At 40.1% G+C, this 25,669-nt stretch overlaps 1 protein-coding gene across 4 annotated transcripts in view; it reads right to left on the bottom strand.

Annotated features, from left to right (window-relative positions):
* Nucleotides 1-1,568: 1,568 nt before the first annotated feature.
* Nucleotides 1,569-25,669, bottom strand: part of si:dkey-112m2.1 (transmembrane protein 132C) — a 176,571-nt gene continuing 152,470 nt past the window's right edge. For 3 of the 4 annotated variants that reach the window (XM_039780113.1, XM_039780114.1, XM_039780116.1), the window contains 4 exons: nucleotides 19,163-19,371; nucleotides 12,346-12,655; nucleotides 3,382-3,573; nucleotides 1,569-2,908 (listed from right to left, as the gene is read on the bottom strand). In XM_039780113.1, the coding sequence (XP_039636047.1) occupies nucleotides 1,820-2,908; nucleotides 3,382-3,573; nucleotides 12,346-12,655; nucleotides 19,163-19,371 (1,800 nt within the window). In that variant the 3' untranslated portion in view covers nucleotides 1,569-1,819. The remainder of the gene's footprint in view (nucleotides 2,909-3,381; nucleotides 3,574-12,345; nucleotides 12,656-19,162; nucleotides 19,372-25,669) is intronic. The other variant, XM_039780115.1, reaches the window with a different exon arrangement.

Below are 25,669 nucleotides of genomic sequence, written 5' to 3'. Positions count from 1 at the left end.
GGTTCAATACCATTCCACCAGTTTTTACCAGTAATATTATACTAATAATATACTTAATTTTTTCCCACGCAAATTCTTGCTCTTTTGCAGCAGCAGCTGTGTTGCTTTTTTTTTTTTTTTTTAAATGAAATATTTGTTTGAACTCGCTGTATGTGTGCATGAGTATTTCCAGTTCCAGAGGGGTAAAGTACGCCGACCGTTGGTTTTTTGTTTTTTTTGTGGTTGTTGCCATGGTGAATTGTAGTATCATGGCTCCATTCATGTTGCATTTTTATTGTGGTGGTGCACGCGCTTCATTCTGAGTTGATTGAACGAACTCAAATCGGCTATTCTGGAACTGAAAACCATCCCATCTCAGGGTAAATCAACTCAGAGTTCAGGGTTAGACTCAGAGTTTGTTAAACCTCCTTCCTGAAACGGGCCTGAAACTTTATGTGTACTCACATAAAGTAGTCAGATGAGCAAAACTAGACAGACCCACAGAAGAATACAACAGCCAGACCAATGAATCACACAGCAGCATCATGGAGAAGAGTCAGCTTCAGTTTTAATTAGTCCAGCAGCCAAATTTAAAACAGAGATAGAAAAGAATGGACTTGACTAAGACTGACATGACAAAAGGAGTGAAGAGGTCAGACTTTGGGCTTTCAATTCACAGTTTGTTCATTCACTGTCATGACATGTTTTCTGGGATCCAAACTGTCAGACACAGTAGTTTAAGAAATTAACTATTTTACCATTCTCCACCTAGACCATACAAAATGTAAACTGGACTGATTTGTATAGAACATTACTAATGAAAAAAAAAAATGTATCCATACATTATTTATGTGATTGTCTATTGATTATCATGATGGTAATCAGTGTTTTTCTGTTGAATGTGACTACTTGCTAAATTCCTAAATTTTGATCTGTAATATTAGTATTTAAAGTAGTGTAAAAGTCTACTTTTTGTGGAGTATGCAACATAATCAAAGGGGGGTCGCATACAAAATAACATTTACATAAGAAGGGACAATGTACGGGCTAACAAAATGAAACCAATATCAACATACTGAAACCAACCCAAGATGAATCAATGCAATACTATTAAACTGACATGTCTCCAGAGTTATTGGCATTAGTTATCTACACACTTTCATTTCAGGTACCAGATCAGACACGCATGCCTCCTCTTTAATAACGTCATGCATGGATCTGGTTTCTGGAGACAAAACAAAAACTAAACTACAAACAAAACCGAAACCAAACAGCACATTACAAAATGTTACTATACATATAATACCTCCAAATCAAACTCTGCATTTATATACAATACAAAATGTCTTTTAACTCTTCTCTCCTAGAATCTCTATTTGCTGACATGTTGTACAGAGCATACAGCAAATCTTAAAAAAAAAAAGCAAAGCGCAAAAAGGTACAACAAATACATTAAATTTATGAATTAATAAAGAAAACATTAAACAAAATACATGGCGCATAGAAATGGAAACTGAACTTCAATTAAAGACAAACAACATACATTTAAGTTAAGCAACAATATTAAGTTCACATCCCCCCCCCCCCATAACTATGCTGTGGTGTCGTGGCAAATCATGTCTCCTTGTGGTCCATTGCTTTACCCTTTCTGAGTACTGTCATTGAAACAACAAAGGCTGAACGTGGTGTCCTCTTGTTATGGTGAGAAGCAGTTCAACAGCAGCCCCAGTCTGTTTTCTGCACCCCCTTTTCCTTTCCTCCCTCCAACCCTCATTCCCTCTTTATTCTGAAGGCATTCAGGTGAGTTTCTCTTTAGTTCATTGAAAACACCCAGCACCCCCTATACAATGTTCTTAGTTGCATTCTCATTAAGCTTTTCCATGTAGTTCCTAAGATCCTTTGAATCCCCAAGTTCGATGTCCGGACATACCCATTTTATCTCACTGGTCTGCACTAGTGCTAATGGGCTGAGCACAGGACATCCGTTACTGGACTTGGCATTGGAAAAGGTGGTGAACTTCACCCTCTTTCTCTTGGTGGTGGGTGAGTTAAGCGACTCATTCCTGTGATCCCTCCCACTCGAATTACAGCCTCCCACACCAGTATTACCAAGCTGGATGCCTCCATTCAATAGTTGACTACCCTCCTCAAGGGTACAGCCCAGCTCATCCTGCTGCTGTTGCTGCAGACACAGCCCCTCGTCCTGGCCCAGCCAAACCCAGTCGTGGGCATGGGGCATTGCCTCTGTGGCCTCCAGGGACAGCTGCTTGCTACGGTACTTATATGCGTAAGTGATGCAGTTAATAAGAAAAACCAGGATGGCCAGACAGAAGACTCCCAGCAGGGCATACATACCAATCTCCAGATCTGTCAGGCCTCGTCGGGATGGCAACAAGTCATCATCAGTGCTGCGGCTACGAGGCAGCTCTGCCTGGTCTGGATATTCAGAGAATTCATTTGGGACCCTGGCCCCGCTGTCTGCTGATAGACGGCCCCCATTAGCATTAGGTCTCACTGGGACATGGCCCCTGATTGTGGTGGCTCCACGGTTGATTAACCCTGTTTCCATGTCAGCAATAGATCCTCCATAGTATGGAGGATCAGGACGTGTTCTCCGGTCTCCTGGCTGTCTGTATTGATCCTCTGGCTGACCAAACCTTGTCTGTATGTTTGCCATTCCAGTGGCCAAAATAGTACGTTGTTTTCCTTTCTGACACACCTCCGAAGGGCTCATTTCAACACGCACAAGCAAACCCTGACCTTCCCCCTTGGCAACAATGATGGGCCACTTCCATGCTGAACTGCGCTGCACCGACACCACCTGTTCATCCAAAGAGGTGGCTTTCAGGGTAAAATGGGCAGGGTTGTAGTTGTCTAGAGCGGTCATGGATCCATCACTGAACTGGAGCCAAGCACTGATGAGTGACTGCTAAGAAAATACACATACAAACAGAAAGTGGCATCAGTACAAGAGCAAAAAATAACCCTGAAAATAACTCCAAAAACTGTAATCTGCACATTAGCTACTAATGCATAAGAGTGACTGGATACTAAAATAGAAGAACATAGTGGAAACAAAAGTGAGCCTTAATTACAGTATAAAGGCTCATGGAAACAATTGGATGTGAAACTATTCTCTTGAAAGCCAAATATTCTTTTCTCTCCAAGGGAAGAGACAGTAGCCGTTTTCCATTTGAAATTCTAATTACAGGAACAACAGAGCTGTTCAGTGGTAGGATATGCAAATCAAAGAGATGGCTTCGCTATATCAAGAGTGAATTAATTATAAAAGAAAAATTGCATCGCATATCATAGACTCCATAATAACCCTGTTTCAGCCCTGAACTTATTAAGCCAAATTCAAGGCACACTGCTAATCCTTTGGATGTCTCCGATTCATACCTGTTTGAGTGATTCAATGACTTCCTGTGTGGTTGCAGTGGCGACGATGGCCCTGTTGCTCCCTGGACTGAGCTGCAGGGACAGAGAGAGTCCAGATACCAACTGCACCCCCAGCTCTGTCACACTCACTTTATCATCCAGCACCTTGATGCTCCTCTCAGCCAGGACAGCTGATGTCAGTGGTGACAGCACCTGCAACACATAGAAACACTTGCTACTTACGACAGTCCATTAAGATCCAAGATGACATTGTTATTGTGAATGAAGTCGAAGAGCCAATTTGCTAGCAGCCACCGCTGTTGACAATTATGTCACTACCGATGACGAGATGTCCAATCCCAGAGCCCTGCAAGCCAAAGCCTGCACTCTAAATTGAGTTTTATCAAGATTTGCCTTTTGTAGTTCTTTCTTTGAATTTAATCAAACTCTCTTGGTTCCAGTGGTATGCAAAACAAAAAATAAAGTGGTATCAAAACAAATATTGACACAGATATTCGCCTACAGCTTCTAAAAAGTACTTCAAATTGAACAACAAAAAGACGTCGTTTGTAACTGCCTTTCAGCTGGAAACATCGGGCGTCAGATCAGAAAAGGCTACTATCGTTCAAAAACCGTTACAAATCACAGTTGGGGAAATAAATCAGTTTTAGGATTTAACAATGCTATAGTTAGGGTTTTTTTGTAAACTGACTTGGTTAGGGAAACCTCTTGATTTGGGTAAATTGACTACCTTGTTAACATTGGGCGACTTAACCACTTGGTTAAGGTTAGGGAACGACTGCGGCCATAGTTAAAAGAAACCAAGTTGACTGCATTGTACTTAATTACAATTTTGAGGTACTTGTACTTTACTATAGTATTTCCATTGTTTGCTACTTTATACTCCACTATATCTCCGAGGAAAATATTTTACCTTTTACTCAACTACATTTATTTGATAACTTAAGTTATAGCTACTTTGCAGCTTTAGATTAATACAAAATATTAATCAACTAAAACATTGCTATGTATATTTATATAAACCAGTAATATATTTGATTTTTTTTTTTTTCCTTTTTTTTCCCCAATGTCATGCACACAAAATGTCCCAACACAATATGTAATAAGATTCTGAAATGGGCCATTCAGTATAATTGGTACTTTTACTTTTTCTACTTTAAGTATATGTCGATACTAATACGTATGTACTATTACTTAAGTAACATCTTGAATGCAGGACTTTTACTTGTAACAGTATATTTATACACTGTAGTATTGCTATTTATACTTAAGTAAAACATCTGAATATTTCTTCCACCACTGCTCATAAGTACTACTGCTGCTAGTGGGCTTTGTCACTAACATAAACCTTATTTTTCCTATACTTTTTCCTATTCCTCCCTATACTTGTTTGTGTACTGGGTCAATACATAATATGTAAATGCACAAATGAACAACAAATTGCACCTCTGTATTCTAAACTCCAATATTGAGTAATGGAGACCACATTCACATGAACTCTGCATAGATAAAGAAACATTGCGATAGAAACAAACGCATGCTAACACAATAACTCAACTCACATGCAAACATACCATCTCCACCATACACCACCATAACATGTTCCCTACCTTCCTGAGTTGCCATGTACAGTCAATTGTTGTGATATTGTAATGAGATGAGAATCCCTCCCATCCGCTCCAATTAGGGCTCCAGTCTCTCCTCCAGCCGCCCCCGCATGGCCGCATTTACCAGCCATAATGAACTGTCAGTACCCATCACTGCCTCATTTGTACAGACCCTTTCCCCTGTTTTTCTCCCTTTTTGTTTTACCGATTTTCATTTTCCCTTCTGCCTCCCACACAGTGAAACTGATATCCTTGAATGTAACACAGCTAAAGTCAGTGTATTCTCAAAAAATGGGAACAATGGCTTAACCTCATCTCTAAGAGGAGTGCAAAGGTTAAAAATGCAGACTGCTGGTGAGCTTCACTCTAACAAGTAAGCATGCACGCTGATTGTTGTGAAGTGTGAGGTTTCTTTTGGACAGATTAAAGGAAAGCAAAATAAACAATGGCACAAAATGTTATTCTGAAAATATGGTCTATGGCTAGAAATCATTGGCAAAATCACTGGTTAAATTTGAATTATGCAAGAGTCTGGCTGCACTTCTGGTAGCTAAAGGGTATTTAAAACCACCATCATCATCATACTTGCTTTGCCTTCACCTTTGGCTGTTTAGATCGATACAGGGGAGTAGCGTCTGCCTGCTTTATATTAAAATAAAATTAAGCTGAATTCAAAAGATACTACATGCTTTACTAACTAGGAACTTCAGCTACTGAAATATAAGCAAGTAAATGGGTAGCGGTAAGTGTAAAGTTCAAGAAGTCATGTATCACCTTCTCTTTGAAGCTGTCCAACTTCCAAATGCATCTTTCGCTTCTAAAAATATATTACCCCCCCTACAGAACTCTCCTCAAAATGTCAGAAACATTTTTTTGCATCCCTCAAATAGATCAACAATCCTCTTAGCCTAACCCGAGTACATACTTAGCAAATGTCCAGTCATTCTGCTGCTCTCCTCTCAGAGATGTCAAGGCTCCTTTCCTTGATTCTATGGAAGTACTCGGATCCTTCTCATCCCCTTTTATCGTAGTCCTTTGTCCAATCTTTAGAGATGTCTCTCTTATCAACCCCATTAGAGAGATTGCTGGTCCCGCCTTTGGCCTACATCCATAGTTGTGAGATTCCCCCACCAGATAGCAGACACGTCCCTTCCTCACACCAGTCCCAGAGTTTAGAGGCTGCTTCATTCGACCCCCAGAGAGCAGTAAAGACCTCTTTCAACCTCGTCCTCAAACAAAACTCTATATATATCTAGTATTATTTCTGTCCAAATCTCAGAGTGCTTTCACCTGGATCCAGCCTGGTGCAACCAACAATATTACATACAACCTAGTGTTGCCCAGACCATGTCTCTCTGACCATAGGCACACTTTTGCAAAGGTTAATTTAAAAATGTGTTTTGCATGTAAGTAGTCAATCCATAACATGTCAGAAAGACAGTGCTTAAATGGAGTTATATATTTCTCCTGATACACCATTGAGCTTGCAGCCCAGTATATTAATGATCACATTACCACCACTATGGAATCTTTTAATACCTCAGTGGCCTTTTGAAATCCTTGGCATTCATTTAATTGTCAAATCCAAGTCCTTCTTTGTAATTCTGAACAGTTGGATCAAAATAAAACTCATAATGCGTTATATATTCATAGCCTTTGGATATTGGGGTATGTAGTGTATTAGCACTATGTTTCTTCAATGATCCAGGCAGGGTTCCTTCCATTTTTCTTTAACAAAGGAGCTCTCAAGTTTACTTAATCCATTTCACAATGTCCATTGGGGGTGGGGAATCAATTCATGTACAACATATCCGTTTCCAGCAAAACAGACAGAAAGCAGAAAATGCAGAAAATCCATGCTATGTACTTCTTTACAAATTAAATAAATGTCTGACTTACTGACTGACATGTGATGTGCATTCTTCTTAGAAAATTAGTTTTTAGTTAGAAATTACTCATGATATATTGTCTCTAGAAGTGTATTCTTCAACTTTTGTTTTTGTTCGCAATACTTCAAGAATTGCAATAAATTCAAATCGCAAATCGAATCGGCACCCATGTATCATGAAAGAGCCCAAAAAATCCTCTATGTAGGAAATTGATATTGCTAAAGGGCCAATGTGTGCATGGATTTTGCTGTATTTTGAAGCAAAATTTTGAATAGCCAATCAAGAGAGGCGTGTAGCTGTTCTTCACAATAACTGAATGAAATTCTAGAGAAACAAAGGTCACAGGGAATGGTGATGTATTTATGCTTTTCTTTGTCTATTTCACCAAGTGTTTCCATGATTTCTCTGGATTAAGTCCAAAGGCTTTGCTCTAAATCAAGAGCAGAATGATTTAACCTTTCCACTGACCACCTGAGCAGCATTCCAACGACTAGACTGAAAACATAACTGATAGAGGTGGGAAAAATAATTGATTCTTAGATGCATCACGATTCTCTCTAGAACGATTCAATACTCGATTCTGATAAGTTAATAATCCAAACAAAAAAAGTTACTCTCTCCTGACAAATACAAATCAGAAAACAGGGTGACTGAAAGAGGTTGGGATAATAGGCAAGAGTGCAGGAAAAAAAACACATTTTTTGTATATATACAAAAAGAATTGTTTTTTTTTTATATAAATAAATATATATATATATATATATATATACACACACATGATCTAATAAGACATACATAAAATAATTAGGCAAAATTCATGTTCATCTACTTTATCACATTACATCTGACCACCTCATGTTTCATGTTCTAAGAAGCCAATTATCCACCTTTAAAGATGACTGAGCCTCTGACATGGAAGATTACTGGGAGAGAAGGGGACTTTCATAAGCTACTACAAAACAAAAACCTCAGTAGACAAAACATTTCATTAAAACTTGTGTGACAAATATATGTCAAAATCTAAGCTTTGTTTAGCTGCTTTGTCTAGGATGTGATTAGCAAACTGTGTACCAAACTCAGATTTATATGTATATTTTAAAAGTCATATTGCGATTATTGCTGCAGCTATCGATTATTTTAGTTATCGATTTTAGTAATAGAGTATTCTACCGATTATTTCATGGATTAATCTAATAATCGGTGAAGAAATACTTTTGCTTTACAGTAAACAGCAATAGCAAATATACAAAAGAGGTTTCCTTTTTTCAAAAAAGCAACTTTTTTTATTGCCTAAATTGCATACAATAACAGGGATAGATGCTAATATTTTTAAGCACGGGCCGCATGGGCCACCAAGCCCCTTATTCTGTTGGCAAAAGTACATTTTTGGTGACCCAAAGGTAAATCTTTTTCACCCCCTTCCCCTTCTTGCCTCTGGCTCTTTGCACTGGATGCAAAAGAGCTGTTCACTAAGCCCAGGTAAATTTGACTGTAATAAGCTTACAGCAGGTCCATTCAACTACACAGGGGGACACATTTTAAGATGGCTAATATACTGAGTGAGGAGAAAGAATAAAGAATGCAGACATCACCAGCATGGTCCGGTGACGTCATTCACGTGCATTTTAAGTAGCCATGAGGCTAACCGCTCCAGGGGGGAGGGGCTGGTTTGTCTCCAGCAGCAACTAAGTTCACAGACATTTGTCAAAACTTCAAGATTAGTAGCAAACTAATAAACCGTTAGATTACAAACCAGAAGCTTTCTATTTGGCTTGTTTGTAAAACATCGCATTTTGCAGAGTAGCATGCTGTAGGCTGGTTGTGTAAAACAGCGCGGTGGACGAGAGCAGCAGTTAGTTAGCCTACCTTGTGTCTGGTTCGTTTCGTGTAATGAATGAGTAGACTGGATGTTTTCTACAGAGATGATGTAGCAGCATGTTTACAGCTTAAAATGATCCCAAACTTTTTGTCGTTTTCTCGTGCCTGTCTCTTCTCTTAACCCCTCATTATTTTCGCTGTCTTCCTTCATTTTTTAATCTGCACCGTCAGTGTTGTGTCCAGCGTCAGCCCGTTGTGCGCTAGTAATAATCATCCATGCGGAAACACAGTGAGCCATACGACGTTAGTTACATTGATTAAACAAAGCTTTGAGGCAAAGAATTTTGCCTCGAGGATTTTTAGTAATCGAATAATTCGAGTTACTCGAAGAATGGTTTCAGCCCTAATTGCGATTGCAATTTACAATACTGCGATTACGATTGTGATTGCAATATAATAATATTAAATAACTTGATGTTTTAGAAAATTAAATAACAGAAAAAAAAAATCTTATTAAATTAATGCATTTTGTCCCTTAAACAATGATATTCAAGATGGGTGTAATGTAATAACTAGTTATTAAGTTACAAAGTATATTTTGTACAACCTCTGTCTGCATGCTCTGAACCCCTCTACACTTCTGATACTCAGATACTCACACATGAGGTACTACCTACCAACAGACTGACTGGTCTTATCTTTTGTGGACGTTGTCAAGTATGGCAAGCCGTTTTAACATGAAATCGAATCATTTTTTATCTCAATAGATCAAAAATGTTTAGATTTTATGTTAAAACGGCTTGCCATAGTTACGAGGGACGTGCTTAATACATCCATGGGGTGGCGTAAATCAGAGGGCAGATTCAACGTGGATTCAACACAAAGCCACAAATCAGGCATTAGAGAGAGCGAGAACGGCAGGTGCTGAGTGAGTGACGTCAGTGCCTAAATGGTGAAGTGAGGAAAGCGACCGGCGGTGAGCAGTGTGGGAGATTAGCGTAGCTGCTGTGCGAGGGGGAAAAAGCGAAAAGGAAAAGACCGCAAAGACGATGCTATAGTGAGTTAACCGTAAACACCAAGCTTCTTAAGAAACGGTGGCTTCATCTGTTGTTAATACTGTCGGTAAAGTGAAGGGACATTAAAACGTGGAGACTGCAGGGCACACAGTGTCACGCACAAGGCACTCCTTTTTGTTTACTTAAATCTCACAATTTCTGCGGTTATGTAATCACAGAGGGACATCGCGATTGCAATTAGATTAATCATGCAGCCCTACAATTAACATTTATGTTCATTACATAATATGCATTTCAGGGAAGAAATACTCTCACTTATTTAATTAGTACCAGCAATTATAATTCACTGTGAGAGCTATATCAAGCTGCTCTGTAGATAGAAAACAAATGAAATGAAATTATTCCTTCATTTTATTTATATATATATATATATATATATATATATATATATATATATATATATATATATACACATAGCTCTAATGGGTAAAAATCCATTGTATTTTTTACAGACCCTGCTTAGTATTGGCAGTGAGTAGACTTGGATTTTAGCATCAACAATTGAAAAGCACTTGCGTTTGAAGTTGGAGCTAAAATTGATCTGATTTAAACAAATGCCACAGTCTCCTTAACACAATTGTCAATACTCTTGATTCCACCTAATTGGTTATGTTTAAAGAGCACAAGTGCAGGAATACTTCTTCTAGTAAGTATAGGTAAAGTTTTTTTGTTGCAAATTTCCCACTTATACATGCACAGACACAGTACATGCATTCATTCCATTCATTAAGTGTGTTCTCCATGACAGACCAAGCAGCTACCTGTGGTCAAATTCTGAAGCCAACAAAGACAGTCAGCACCGCTAATGACCAATGACCAACTTTCTCCAAAAAACACAAGGTTTATAGCCACAGCCATTCAAAAAGTCCCAACGTGGGCCTCGAAATGCAACGTACTGTATATAAATTACTCTACGTTTCAGCCTAATTAACTTCAAACCTTTCTGACACAGTCTTCATGACAATTGATCCTTAGAAGCTGGCAGAACTGGAGCATTTAAGACTCAAGTGTTGAAATACAGTTTGTAAAATGGCCCATTCACCCTTCATACCACTGTATGACATCCGTACAGATCACTGAGATGTAAATTTACCATATGATAACGTTGAAGTAAAATGAGCCATCACAAATGGCAAACATTTTCAGTTTCTCTTCTTTTCCATTTCATCAGTATCAGGCTTACCAAAATTGATACCACATATCTGTCCAGTCACATTTTCTTCCATTTAAACCATGTCATGGCTGACAGTGAAACAGCACTGCATCTCATTACCCCCATAAACATACATATTTACTCCTGCAGTGCACACAGCTCTTCAACTGATAACTAAAGAGAAGGAGATTATGGTTCCGGTCTACTGCTTCAACAACGTGCTGTTCTTGTAAATGCCAGATTGATGTTGATTTACGGTGTGAGCGGGCACACGTGTCCTCCTGAGCAAGCACCTGGTTGTAGTATTACATAAATAAGAGTGTGTTTGTGTGTGTGTGTGGGGAGGCTTTAATTGGACGTGCCATGGCAGCAGTATTTGTGCTACAGTATGCTGCAATCAAATAGTTGCGTTGTAGTTGTCCTTCCCTTTCCACTGCCAAGCCTTTTTTTTTTTTTTTCTTTTTTTTTTTTTTTTAGTTTTACTGTCTACACAAGCAAACTACTTTCCTGTGTTATGCCTCCAGTAGATAAAGGGCAACATTAGCACTCATTCAGAGTCATGTTTCTGGCTACTTGATAAATGTAAACTCCGACATCCCTTTCCTCATTTCCTGTTTTTTAGCTCCTAGATGCTCCACTATGTTCACCTGCTAGTTGTTAACTTTGTCTGCCTACTGTTTGGTGCTGGACGGCTAGTGTACACGGATCAGAGAATTTTTGCTGTAAAAAGATGCTTGATGCTGCAGGAGACAGGGTTCATGAGAGTGGAATTTATGACCTGTACAACTACAATAATGAGCTTCCACTTTTACATTACACATTTGATCCATTGTTGGTATAGACAATATTGATTAGTGGAGCTTTTCTTCTCCTCTTTGTTCATTTAATATCGTGTTGTAAAAAAACGCACCCCCCATCAAAATCAGTATATTGAGAATTTTTGCTGTGATAACACTAGCCTGGTTCCAGACCTCTGCATTGCCTCCATATATCCGATATCTCAGCAATTCAAATAGGTCTAGTGTTGTGTTTGCTGATGGCTGTTTTCCTTGTTGGAAAACACAACTGAGCCAATCAGAGCTTTGTCGGCAGGATTAAAAATAGGGACATCGTGGTCCTGTGTCAGAGTCAGAAAACTGACCTACAGAAGTGACAACTTTTTAATGAGTATATATTCCCTTGATTCCAACGTTTAGTTTGCTGCTCCCAAAAGCTAGTGCAGCTTCTGTGTCGACTGAAAATTATGTCGACACGACGGATGTGTCAGTCAATACTGATTGGTAAGGGCAGAGTAACTTCCCCACCCAAACAAAAGTTAACATGAACATGATGTCAGACTAAAAAAATGAAATCAAACGAAATAGCAATGCAGTCTGCTTATCAGGCGACCAAAACACACACAAAACTCAAACACATACAACCTGTAGTTTGGTGACTCCAGCGCTCACTCCTATTAGGACTTGGCCCTCCAGCAGTTGTGCCACCTTCGGGACCTCCACCCTCAGAGAGTCCTTGACCAGTTGAGTCACCTCCACCTGCCAGTCACTACCCAGCAGGAAGTTCTGCTGGCCCATCCCGTCCTCCTCTGTGGCTCCTCTTACTTCTCCGCTATCTGCCACAAAGTGTGTGAGGACACGCAGGGTGGTGCTCTGATACTGGGCCGCACAGCTGCTCTCTGTCCTCTCCTTAACTGCATCATCTTCTTCCTTGTCATCAGTGACCCTCTCATACCTGCAGAAATGGGAAAAGAGGGGCACAAGAGCAATAAGAATAAAGCACAGATCAAGTACTTTTAACTAAAAGTATATATAGGCAGATAGCATACTTCTGTTTCTGAGATAAAAAGTACTAAAAGCTTTTTGTGTTTAAAGAAGTCCTAGAAGAAAGAAAAAGACACTTTGACGGTTATCAACAGTGTAGTCTATATCCACAACCTTCCACTTCCAGCATTGCTCCGTTGCCGCCGGAAATACCGTCAGATGTCACTCTTTTCGGGCCAGATGTCCGTTACCTTCTGTTTTTTCTTTGTTGTTGGAATTTTAAACTCCGGTGGATTTATGAGGCCTATGGTTAACTGCTCCCAGATCTCTGCAGGGTAAATCCGGACAGCTAGCTAGACTATCTGTCCAATCTGAGTTTTCTGTTGCACGACTAAAACAACTTTTGAACGTACACACGTTCCAACAAAACAAGTTCCTTCCCGAGGCGATTTTGAAGCGCCACCGTGGCTCTGTCCGGCACTTAGCTCCACCCACGACGGATTGTGATTGGTTTAAAGAAATGCCAATAAACCACAGCACGTTCTTCTCCCATCCCGGAATGTTGTGTGAACTAGCCAGACCCTCCTCCGTAGCACTGTGGAGGAAGGTCTGGCAAAGCTAGACTATCAACAGTGTAATTCTACTTTTTCCAATTCACAATTCAATGCAACAGATTTTTTTTTCTTATCACCTTTTAATGCCCATAAAGTCTAAACCCCTCTGATGTAGTTACTGCAGTCAAAGCCTCTACTGCCTTTTCCCGACCTCCTGAAAGTCATAGGTGCCCAGTGTTTTCAAAAAATCCATTAAAAACAGCTTGCAGAGACAAACTTGCTGCCTTGCGTGCTTTCTCATTTTCTTTAAAAGGGCAACTGATATTTTGCTGTATGTCTGCCATTTATTTAGCCCACGGCAAACACTTTGCAGATATAGCCATCTCAGAAAGATACATTTTGTAACAAATGAATGTTTGCAAACCCAGTAGGGGAATTTTGCGACACATTTGTTTTACTCTTTTCCTCCTATTTAGGTAAAGTTTAGATGGTCCTTTATCACATTAACAGACCCACATTAGAGTGGGAAAGGTAGGACAGGAAGGAAGGAGATTGGAAAAATCCTGCAAAGAATTACAAAAGAGGGCTGATAGGTGCACCTGTGGACCTCCTAAGACATCCAGACATTGATACAAACAGACACCGTGGTACAATTTAAAAAGATAAACTGGAGGTCACACTAGCTGCAATGCCAAATTGGGCCAGAGGCGTAAAGTTTAGGGGGGCCCCCTTCCCTTCCTCTCTCGCTACTTCTGGCACCCTTATTTTGGTTTAAACTACACACCTGTATAAATCTGTGACTGCAACTTGCATTGTTGCCACGTTATCGCAGTGAAAAAATCTGGCTGCAGCCAGACAGACATATAAAACACCTGGCAAAGTACTCAAAACTGTCTCTGTGGTAGTTCCCACAACAGTAGGTATACTTCAGGACCCCATATTGTCACGCACGCACACACAAAATGCATATGTTTATTACAAGCTTTACTGCACTTATAACATTAGTCATTAGTAAAGTCAGTACATTTCTGAAAACAAAATTAGAACTTCTGATTTATCAACAGTCCATTTGCAACATGGCATCATGACTTTGCGTAAACGGTTGGATTTAGGAAAGAAACATTGGGGAAGGCTTAAAAAAAAAAAAAAGGTTGACAAACGCCACACGCGATCCCGGCTCTCCTGAGTGAAAGTCCTGTGTTTTACCCATCCGTGGACTTACGTCCTTTCATACTACTCGCTATGGCGAAAATTCACACGAAATGTAGGTCAATGGCGGCCGAACGGCGTTGATAAACACGCTAAAAAGCAATTATGCGTCTTGATAAGACTCAAAAACGGCATACGAATTGACGTGTCATACATACGCCACTTTATGAGATCAGCCTGCCATTTGATCTATTCTGTTCTACTGTATTGTATCAGCAGGTTGTCATGTCTTGCATTTACTGTACCTCCCAAAGGTTGTAGGTTTCGGCTCCCTCTAAAACGATAATACATCATATTAAACAACATACTGTATTATTTGGTCTCTTTGCTGAGCTTTGGGAGCTGCAGTGACGGGTGAAATGTGGCCCTGAGACACAGATCTGCTCTAAAGAGTCAACCGTGTTGATGATGAAGAGAAACACTGCTACAGCTATTTGGCGTATACATACATCACTCTTATCCATCCGCATCCTTCATCTTCCATCACGCTTTATCACTATATAGGTCTATTTTGTTGTCCTGTGCTTCAGCAATGTCATCTCTCTCTCACTGCACGCCTAAAGCTCACTCTATATTTTATACATCAAGTTCTAACTTTCCTGTAATTTATTTTTCAACTCTCTCACTCAGCGTTTCTCTCTCTCTCACACACAAACACACACACCTTTATTCTCTTACACTTTCCAGCTCTGCCTGCATCTCTCTCTCTCTCTCTCTCTCTCTCACTCTCTCTCTTTCTTTCTCTCTCTCTCTCTCTCTCTCTCTCTCTCTTCTTTCTCTCTCTCTCTCTCTCTCTCTCTCTCTCTCTCTCTCTCTCTCTCTCTCTCTCTCTCTCTCTCTAACAGTCAGGTGGCCAGGGGGAGTGACAGTGACAGTTTCCATTAGGCTTAATGAGGCATGGCTGGTCAGGCAGAAAAACGGTCTGACAGGTTAACATGCTGTGCCCCAATGGCTTGGCTTAGTTCCTAACCTCCCTTCGCCATGCCCTCCCCTTCCCTTATTCCACATCAGTGAAATGATGGCAGTCTAAACCAAGGTGACATTTGTGGCTGGACTCAGAAACATGAGGTCAGGTCATGTTTGCAGCAATGAGTGACAGGACAGCCAGGGTGTCCGAGTGTAATGAGGTGGCTTTCGCGCTTATGCAATGTGAATCAGAATGTGAATGAAAATGAGCGCGCAGACATTGATAAGCCAAAAAACCTTTTGTTTTTTCTTTTCTCCATTTTGTCTTAGTTTGTTTTTCTCTCTCCCTCACAAATGTGCAGATAAACTTCACATACCATGCCTCCTTCATGCACTGATGCTCTTGACAGACATGACTGATGGGATCAGGCATGGACAGCAGGGGGTATTTGTGTTAGACTGCCACCCTGTGGGGTGCAGGCCAGTGGGAAATGACACTGCAGTGACTTTGTGGCAGGAATGTTCTTTAAAAAGATGTTTTCTGTGCAGATGTTACATGCATATAAAAGTTAATATAACGGTTACATTTAAAACATTCAGTGTTAGTGCTAATTGTGGCCTAGCCTACTAAAATTCTGATTATACACATTTACACAGTCTAAAATGAGTGCAATGTTTCCATTTATCGATTTCCCTTTGTGACTTGACGGTCACACCAATTGTTAATTTGATTAAAGCACAAAACGATGAAGAGGACCTGTATGTCATCGGCTACATCATGTAATTACGGTTTTCATTTCAAATTATAAATAGCACCTGAATGTAATATTCTGGCTCTAAGGAAGGGACTAAACACTGGGCATGTAGAAAAATTCCTTTTTACAGTAGAAACACACAGTACTTTGTGTCCTCGCCATAGTCACTGTCTGTGTGATTACAGTAAATAAGAATTATAATAGGTATTATAAAATGTAAATTAGTCTGTGTGCCTCAGTGATCATCTATTTGAATCTAAATTGCGTTATTTCTAATTGAATCAGCCGTATTCATATTTGAAGACCAAAAAAATCACTCATTTAAATATTTTTATTACAACCGCCTTGTACAACTCACGATGCGCCACACAGATCATTGCACACCGTGTCACTTTTCAGCCTCAGGAATTTTGGCCACGCTCTGTAATGCTGAAAATTATTACTTATTTCTTATTCTGCATAAGTACCTTTTTGGGAGACCTGTCCAATAAATTATTAGACAATTGTTATATCACCTCTGCAGCTGTACCTGCATTTTATGCCTCATAAGTCTGCACCAACATTACCAAGCCAATTTATTGTAGCCTCCATTTTTTTTACTGAGTGGAGAATGTGATTCAGACTCTCATGCAGGGATTGTTTAAAACCTCTCAGATTAATGACCTAAAAAAAGAAATTGAGACTTGCTCTGGGACTATTTTCACATGACCAAGTTGTGCTGTGATATACGGGTAGTCTCTAAATAAAGCCAAAAATGTATTTTGCGTGTAGCTTGTTCAAGAGTTGTTTCCGTTGAAGAAGCAAGGATCAAAGAAATGTTGCTACTGATTGCAGTTCAATTCCAAATAGGGATGGGCGATATAGACAATATGCAATATAAACAATACAAAATTGGCCTACAATAGAGATTTTAATTATATTGCACTATCGCGATAATTCATGTTGATGACGCAATCTACCCGCGAAGTTTAGAGCCACGAGCTGCAACGCGTCATCGTCATCTTGAGTAAACATGACTAAAAGCGAAACAAGGAACTGGTGAAAAAGACCGGTGCAACATCCATTATTTGGACTTGTTTTGGATTTAAGCCGCTACAACGGAGCTGTGGTCGAGCCGTACCATGGAGCCTTTCACCAGCCTGACCATTCGCTATATGACGGACGATTGGAATCTTGGCAGCCGGTGTTTGCAGACATTGTACTTCCCCGCTGAACATACAGCCGTGAGTGCGTGTGCGTGTGTATGCAGCGGCGGAGTGGGACCAAAAAATGTACCGGGACGTTTACGGCCCCTGCCGTACGGGTTGAGCAGAGGCTGCACCGTCTGACCAGCAGGCAGCGGCGCCAGGCCGCCGGATGGTGTTGCTAACAACTTGCAATGTATAACTATTATCAGACCGGCCCACCGGGAAAAGTCCCAACTCGTGTGTGTGTGTGTGTGTGTGTGTGTGTGTGTGTGTGTGTGTGTGTGTGTGTGTGTGTGTGTGTGTGTGTGTGTGTGTGTGTGTGTGTGTGTGTGTGTGTGTGTGTGTCATACCTGTCAAGTTTTGGATTTGAAAATAAGGGAAATTTTCCGGCGCCCACCGCGAGCAGTCCCACCACCCCAACCAAGCTCCAGTATCCCTTACATTTTAAGACGGGTGCAAGAAAGCTAAAATCACCACTTGATGCAGAATGCTGAAAACCTTTACAAGTTATAACATTGCTTGTCTTTACATTTAGCTACATTTTATTTTCATTCCACACATTCTTTTCATTTCATATTGCTTTTCTTTTACAGTTTTTCTTTTCATTACACATAACTTTTCTTTACTCTTTTAGTGAGTTATTGTACAAATTTGTTGCAGACTTTGCATTCTTTAAGACTGTTTTGGAAGGAGTGTATTTGTGGGCTGGGCCAGAGTGGTTCATTTTACATGAGAGTAGAGCGCAAACAGTTCTGTTGTCTAACGTCATCCTATTCTCTGTAACAATCTTTCGTACCATGCTAAACACCCTTTCTGAACGTGCATTGCTATGGGGAATGCATAGTTAAGCCTTCATAAGTTTTGGCAGCGCACCGTCTCTGTCGTAGCGTCCATCATCCGTCTCTGTTTTTTTCTTCTTTTTTTTCCCTGCGTTGTCACCCATCATCTGACCTCACACACTAACCTCGCGACATCTGCCACCTACAGTACCTGTAGTAGGCTACTGCCCACTGCAGGTGGCAGTTATCGCGAGGCTAGTGACAGAGCTCAGATTGGGAATGTTTTGTTTTTTTTTACTTCGCCCGGGCTATTATTATTTAGTATTTAGTATAAAATACTAATACGGGAGGACGGCGGGAAAGAAGGGTAAAATACAGGACTTTCTCGGCCAAAACTGGATACTTGACAGGTTGTGTGTGTGTGTGTGTGTGTGTGTGTGTGTGTGTGTGTGTGTGTGTGTGTGTGTGTGTGTGTGTGTGTGTGTGTGTGTGTGTGTGTGTGTGTGTGTGTGTGTGTGTGTGTGTGTGTGCGCACGCGCGCTCTCAAATGCGTTACATTAGGCTGCAGGTAAGAAACTTTGTTTGAAATATGTTTTTATTTAAAGTATCTGTGCATCTTTTGCCTAATACTGAAAGTATTTCCAGTACAGTGTCTGTTCCTTAACTAAACACACATCAGTTTTTCCTGTTCTCTGCATCTTGGGTGGCATTTAAGAACCAAGGACTTAAACTTACTAAGTGTAGTGCCTTTTAGAATGGTTTGCACTAAAGAGAAGACACCCAATACTTTAAGCTTTTTCTTTGTCAAACTAGTGTACTTGAATTTTATTCATCTGCAACATTATTTTGTATAATTACAGTTTTGAACAATAAATGTTCTCAAAACTACATACTATGTTTCTTTCTCTTTAAAAAAAAAAAAAAAAAAGTTTGGTTTTCCTTAGGGTCTATGTAACCTGGTCTGAAATGGTTCTATTATAATTTATATATCGCGATATATATCGTTATCGCAAGAGGCTGCAATGTATATCGCAATATGGATTTTAGGCCATATCGCCCATCCCTAATTTCAAATAGACAGGCCTTACCTTCGGTTGGCCGTACTAACGGGGACCCTCCAGCCCTTTATCTGGCTGAGCTCGGGGTCGGCCACATCGATGAGCAAGGGCAGGCGAGGCATCCATACACTCATCTCCAGCTGGGCACTCAGGAAACTGTAGGTAAAGTTGACCATCACCCGTCTCTTTCCTCTTGTCTCCTTCCCGTTTACATACACATAGTCGCATCGATCTGACACCTGGAGGAAAAAAAGGGAAAAATTAGAAAAGCGGCAGAGTGGGAGACAGACACAAAGAGTTAAAGAAAGAAGAAATGGAATCAATTTGAGATTTGAAAACTTAAGGATTTCAATTATATAAAAGAATCATATAAATGTAATAAAAAAAAAGTATCATCAATGTACAGTGCCTTGCGAAAGTATTCGGCCCCCTTGAACTTTTCGACCTTTTGCCACATTTCAGGCCTCAAACATAAAGATATAAAACTGTAATTTTTTGTGAAGAATCAACAACAAGTGGGACACAATCATGAAGTGGAACGAAATTTATTGGATATTTCAAACCTTTTAAACAAATAAAAAACTGAAATATTGGGCGTGCAAAATTATTCAGCCCCCTTAAGTTAATACTTTGTAGCGCCACCTTTTGCTGCGATTACAGCTGTAAGTCGCTTGGGGTATGTCTCTATCAGTTTTGCACATCGAGAGACTGACATTTTTGCCCATTCCTCCTTGCAAAACAGCTCGAGCTCAGTGAGGTTGGATGGAGAGCGTTTGTGAACAGCAGTTTTCAGTTCTTTCCACAGATTCTCGATTGGATTCAGGTCTGGAATTTGACTTGGCCATTCTAACACCTGGATATGTTTATTTGTGAACCATTCCATTGTAGATTTTGCTTTATGTTTTGGATCATTGTCTTGTTGGAAGACAAATCTCCGTCCCAGTCTCAGGTCTTTTGCAGACTCCATCAGGTTTTCTTCCAGAATGGTCCTGTATTTGGCTCCATCCATCTTCCCATCAATTTTAACCATCTTCCCTGTCCCTGCTGAAGAAAAGCAGGCCCAAACCATGATGCTGCCACCACCATGTTTGACAGTGGGGATGGTGTGTTCAGGGTGATGAGCTGTGTTGCTTACGCCAAACATAACGTTTTGCATTGTTGCCAAAAGTTCGATTTTGGTTTCATCTGACCACAGCACCTTCTTCCACATGTTTGGTGTGTCTCCCAGGTGGCTTTTGGCAAACTTTAAACGACACTTTTTATGGATATCTTTAAGAAATGGCTTTCTTCTTGCCACTCTTCCATAAAGGCCAGATTTGTGCATTATACGACTGATTGTTGTCCTATGGACAGAGTCTCCCACCTCAGCTGTAGATCTCTGCAGTTCATCCAGAGTGATCATGGGCCTCTTGGCTGCATCTCTGATCAGTCTTCTCCTTGTATGAGCTGAAAGTTTAGAGGGACGGCCGGGTCTTCGTAGATTTGTAGTGGTCTGATACTCCTTCCATTTCAATATTATCGCTTGCACAGTGCTCCTTGGGATGTTTAAAGCTTGGGAAATCTTTTTGTATCCAAATCCGGCTTTAAACTTCTCCACAACAGTATCTCGGACCTGCCTGGTGTGTTCCTTGTTCTTCATGATGCTCTCTGCGCTTTACACGGACCTCTGAGACTATCACAGAGCAGGTGCATTTATACGGAGACTTGATTACACACAGCTGGATTCTATTTATCATCATTAGTCATTTAGGTCAACATTGAATCATTCAGAGATCCTCACTGAACTTCTGGAGAGAGTTTGCTGCACTGAAAGTAAAGGGGCTGAATAATTTTGCACGCCCACTTTTTCAGTTTTTTATTTGTTAAAAAAGTTTGAAATAGCCAATGAATTTCGTTCCACTTCATAATTGGGACCCACTTGTTGTTGATTCTTCACAAAAAATTACAGTTTTATATCTTTATGTTTGAGGCCTGAAATGTGGCAAAAGGTCGAAACGTTCAAGGGGGCCGAATACTTTCGCAAGGCACTGTAGTTGTGACATTTTGTCATTTGGACCGCGTTGAGGAAGATCTTCTGTTCTTTTTGTCCAGTTGATGCCCTTCAGTCAAAGGCCCTTCTGAGATGCTGGAGGGTGGACAGATATGGCATTGCGTGAGCATGCAGGATATGTGTGCGCGTAATGTGACTTCGGTCCAACTTAACAGATGGAGATGAGAAAATACACAAACCTGCTTCATCCAACTTTCCAACCAGAGAACAAAACGCTTGAATTACGATTGGCTGCATGAAGTACGACGCTAATCAGTCACCAAGGTTTCTCAGATATATATCCAATATAGAGAAATGATATAGCAGGAACACCAGAAGTGTCTGTCATTATCTATAAAGCACTAAGAATCTCCAAATGAAACATTTTCTTCCCTTGGGGACAAAATCTTTAACAATCTGTCATCACATTTTTTGTTTGTAATCCCTTGCATTTCAATTCATTTCAATCTCAAATTCCATCGTAAGCTTGATTGGCACAACGTGCAATTTCAGCACATGCCCTCGGAACTCACAATTGCTTCTTTTTAACAAACCACTCACAAGAAGACATCTGTCATCTGTCTCCACGTCTTTGAATATAACTTGGCAGCTTTTACTCTGAGGAACAAAACTGACAGCTTGGTATCTGTCAGTTCTCTCCTCTTTCTCTTCCTCTTTCTCTTTCTCCTACTCTCACTTCCTACTAAAATATTACTGCTATAACTCCTACGTGTTCATGTTCTTCCTGTAATAAGAACAGGTTAAGCTTCAGAAAGGACAATTCTTAGGCTGGAATCAAAGTGGAGCAAGGTTTAAGATTTCACCTGACATTTTGTTGTCAAATTATTAGCTTCATAAATCTAATTAAGTTTCATAATGTGGCAAGTTTCTAATGGTGAGAAAACAATATCCACTCAAATGCATTTGCTGCCTTTCTCTCTTTTTTAAATCATTGTAAATTAAATATCTTTTGGTTTTGGACAAGGGCTGGGCAATATGACAATATATATCCTCAAAACAATATAAAGATGTCTATTGTATATATATTCTTTTGTATTGTTTGTGTCAAAATGTCAAAAACCAGCGTCCGAACTGCATCACAGCAATATTTATGTCATTTGGACTATGCTTTACGTTCTGATTCTTCTTTGGACTAAAGTTCTTTATAAAATGAGAAAATACTCACTACAAAATTATCTATATCAAAATGATCTGTCACCCAGCTCTAATTTGGGCTGTTGACATTTGAAAGCATCATATTGAGCTCTGAGAAATATATTTTTTACTATTCGCCTAAGCGCATATTTTCGACTTAATATAAAGACTTAACTAAAACAAGAATAAGTATATCCTAGTGTGAGGTTCGGTGGTTTGTTAAATACACCTCAGGGCTCTACATCACTGTGTTGAAAGGAGAAAAATCTTGTACAACTTTTCTCAAAACATAATCAAAACACTTGTTTCGTGTTCGTCGAGCTTCATAGTACTACTTGTCTCACTTTATATTAAAATCAATATGCCTTTTAGAAATAAAAACCTGCTGGAGGATATATGCCTATTGTAAACTCTTTCAACTCATTCAAGGTAGTTTTTAGATTTCATATGACCACAGATATCGACCTTCTGTTCATTGTTTTCACTTTCACATTCTAACAATATTAGTTTGCCCAATCATAAATCATGGATATGACTTGACGCCAGTCCGGTCAAGAGTAGCAAGGACCCACTTAAGTAAAGCCCTGACATGACGTTATTACGGACTGACATGACTTGTTAATATCGGTAAGCACTGAGCCTTGTATGAGGCTGACTGGCATCCAAAAGGGACAACATGGACATCATGTCTAGAGGAGGGCATTTCAACAGAAGATGGTAGGTCAATCCACAACAAAATAGATAAAAAAATATATATATTTTCATAATTTCATAATTAATTGTAAAAAAAAAAATTGACAGAATCATAAAGGATATGCCAAGCAGTGAGAATAGTCCACGGTTACAGCCTTACATGCAACTTGTCTCATTAAATTGATACAGGCAGAAGAGATAAATAATATAATAATCATTTTAATATTGTTAGTGCTTAGCAACTACAAAAAAACCAACACATTTTAATTGTTCTAGTCTTTAAACATGTAAAGCAGCCTTGTCTCGCTTTGCCAGACCCTCCTCCAAAGCGTTCTGAAGGAGGGTCTGGCTACTCCACAAAGCATTCAGGGTTTAGCCTGGCTGACACCAGACCCTTCTCAGTTGTAACTGAGAGTGGGTCTGGGCAAGGTTCATTTGCAACTCATTTCCAAAGGGGCGTCACCAATGGACGGCGCTCAAATGCCTCTGGGCGCATTGGATAGTCCTTCAACCAATCAGACCAACGATCCGGGTGACGTAGCAGCGACCGCGGCATCAACGGGCCGTCATGTTGAATGTAAACATAAAGCTGCTTGCTGTCACTGCGCTATCGACATCGTGTAAAGCCCACCTCAACGGTTGTGATTGGTGCCTCGATTTGGAAAAATTGGAAATGGGCTTGAATGGGCTCTTGGCCAGACTGACTTGCAGAGCAAATCTCAAATTTGCTGGAAGTTCGTCAGGGTTTTCCCAGGCTATTCGGGGATGGGAGGAAAACATGCTCTGGTCTAATGGCATTTCTTTAAAACCAATCAGAATCATCATGGGTGGTGCTAAACTCTGCACAGAGCCGCTGCAAAATAGTTGTGGGAGAGAAAACTGTCTCAATTTACCATGCAGATATCTGAGGAGCAGTCAACAATAGTCCTCATAAATCCACCGACTTTAAAATTCCAACACAAAGAAAGTGGAAGGAAACGGAAAAGACATGCATCTGGCCGAATGTCCTGCAGCACCGGAGCAATCCCGGAAGTGGAACGTGAAGGATATAGACTAAAAGCAACCTAACTGGAGTGAAATCTATTTTTAATCTGGGAGTGTAGTGCCAAATTGTGGCTTCACTTGTGGTCTTCTTACAGTGTATGGACATTCAGTGGACAGAGGAGCGCTGTACTGCAAAAGTATTTCACACTATGCTAGGTGTACAGGTCAAAATAGTATAACTTTAATGCAAAAAAAAACACATTTGAAGAATTTGAGTTGTCTGTCCTCGGTGCTTAACTGTTGATGTGAATAGGTGATAATGTATTATATACTGTATGTAAATGAGTCTTTTTGGGAGGTATGTGCATGTTAAATACACTACATACACATACACTATTGTGCAGGGTTTCTAAAGCAACCATCCAGAGAGTGAGCTGCAAAAATCCACTTCACTCCTCATTGAGTCTCTTAAGCCTCACCACTATTTTTGTTCTATCTTGCTGTATTTTTCTCTCTCTCTCTCTCTCTCTCTCTCTCTCTCCCTCCCTCCCTCCCTCCCTCTCTCCCTCCCTCCCTCTCTCTCTGTCTGCCTGTGTCTCTCGCCCCGATGCTGAAATCAATTCATGTCAAACCAACTCTACCTTTTAATCTCTAGCTTTGTTCCACTGCGTTTCTAAATTCTAGATCCATCTTCATCATTTCTTATGAAAGGCATCGAAGATGATAACCGTGCAGATTTAATCACGATTTCTTGAAGGTGACATCTTCTACGCCGCATGACAAATGTATCGCCATGAATGTGTCATGTACCAACGCACCAATCAATGTCACTTCTCTGTGGAAACAATTCATTGTGTTGCTAATCATGCAGGCTTAGAATTGATCCAGAGTGACACACACAAACACAGATAGGGACACCACAGGATCCAATTCAGAGTGAGGCATGCATTGAGGAGTTTATGACTGAAATAACAACTGACTAAAAATGTCCAGTTCCTAAGAGGGCAGAGCATTTGACACGAGCACATTGTACAGTATTGGGACATTTCTGCTGTGGCCATTTCTAAAGGATGTTAAGATTTCTTTAATCCCCTAAAAAAATCAATTGTCTTAACACTTAACTGAAATTCAGGGCACTGAGTGGAAGTGATATTTTCCTTTGATTCTTGCTTAGAGCAGCGAGTATGTGCACCTTCCATCAATATCTATATATTCAACTATAAAGACTTAACTAAAACAAGAATAAGTATATCCTAGTGTGAGGTTCGGTGGTTTGTTAAATACACCTCAGGGCTCTACATCACTGTGTTGAAAGGAGAAAAATCTTGTACAACTCTTCTCAAAACATAATCAAAACGCTTGTTTCGTGTTCGTCGAGCTTCATAGTACCACTTGTCTCACTTTATATTAAAATCAATCTGCCTTTTAGAAATAAAAACCTGCTGGAGGATATATGCCTATTGTAAACTCTTTCAACTCATTCAAGGTAGTTTTTAGATTTCATATGACACGAGACACGACCTTCTCCGCTGTTCATTGTTTTTCACTTTCACATTCTAACAATATTAGTTTTGCCCAGTCACAAATCATGGATATGACTTGGAGGCCAGTCAAAAGTAGCAAGGACCCACTTAGTCATGCTAATTCCTGGCATGACTTGTTACTGTAGAGCACTG

Source organism: Perca fluviatilis, chromosome 17, assembly GCF_010015445.1.
Source record: "Perca fluviatilis chromosome 17, GENO_Pfluv_1.0, whole genome shotgun sequence".
NCBI classification, from domain to species: Eukaryota; Metazoa; Chordata; class Actinopteri; order Perciformes; family Percidae; genus Perca; species Perca fluviatilis.
The sequence above is the reverse complement of the archived record's forward strand: the minus strand, read 5'-3'. Positions and strand labels throughout refer to the sequence as shown.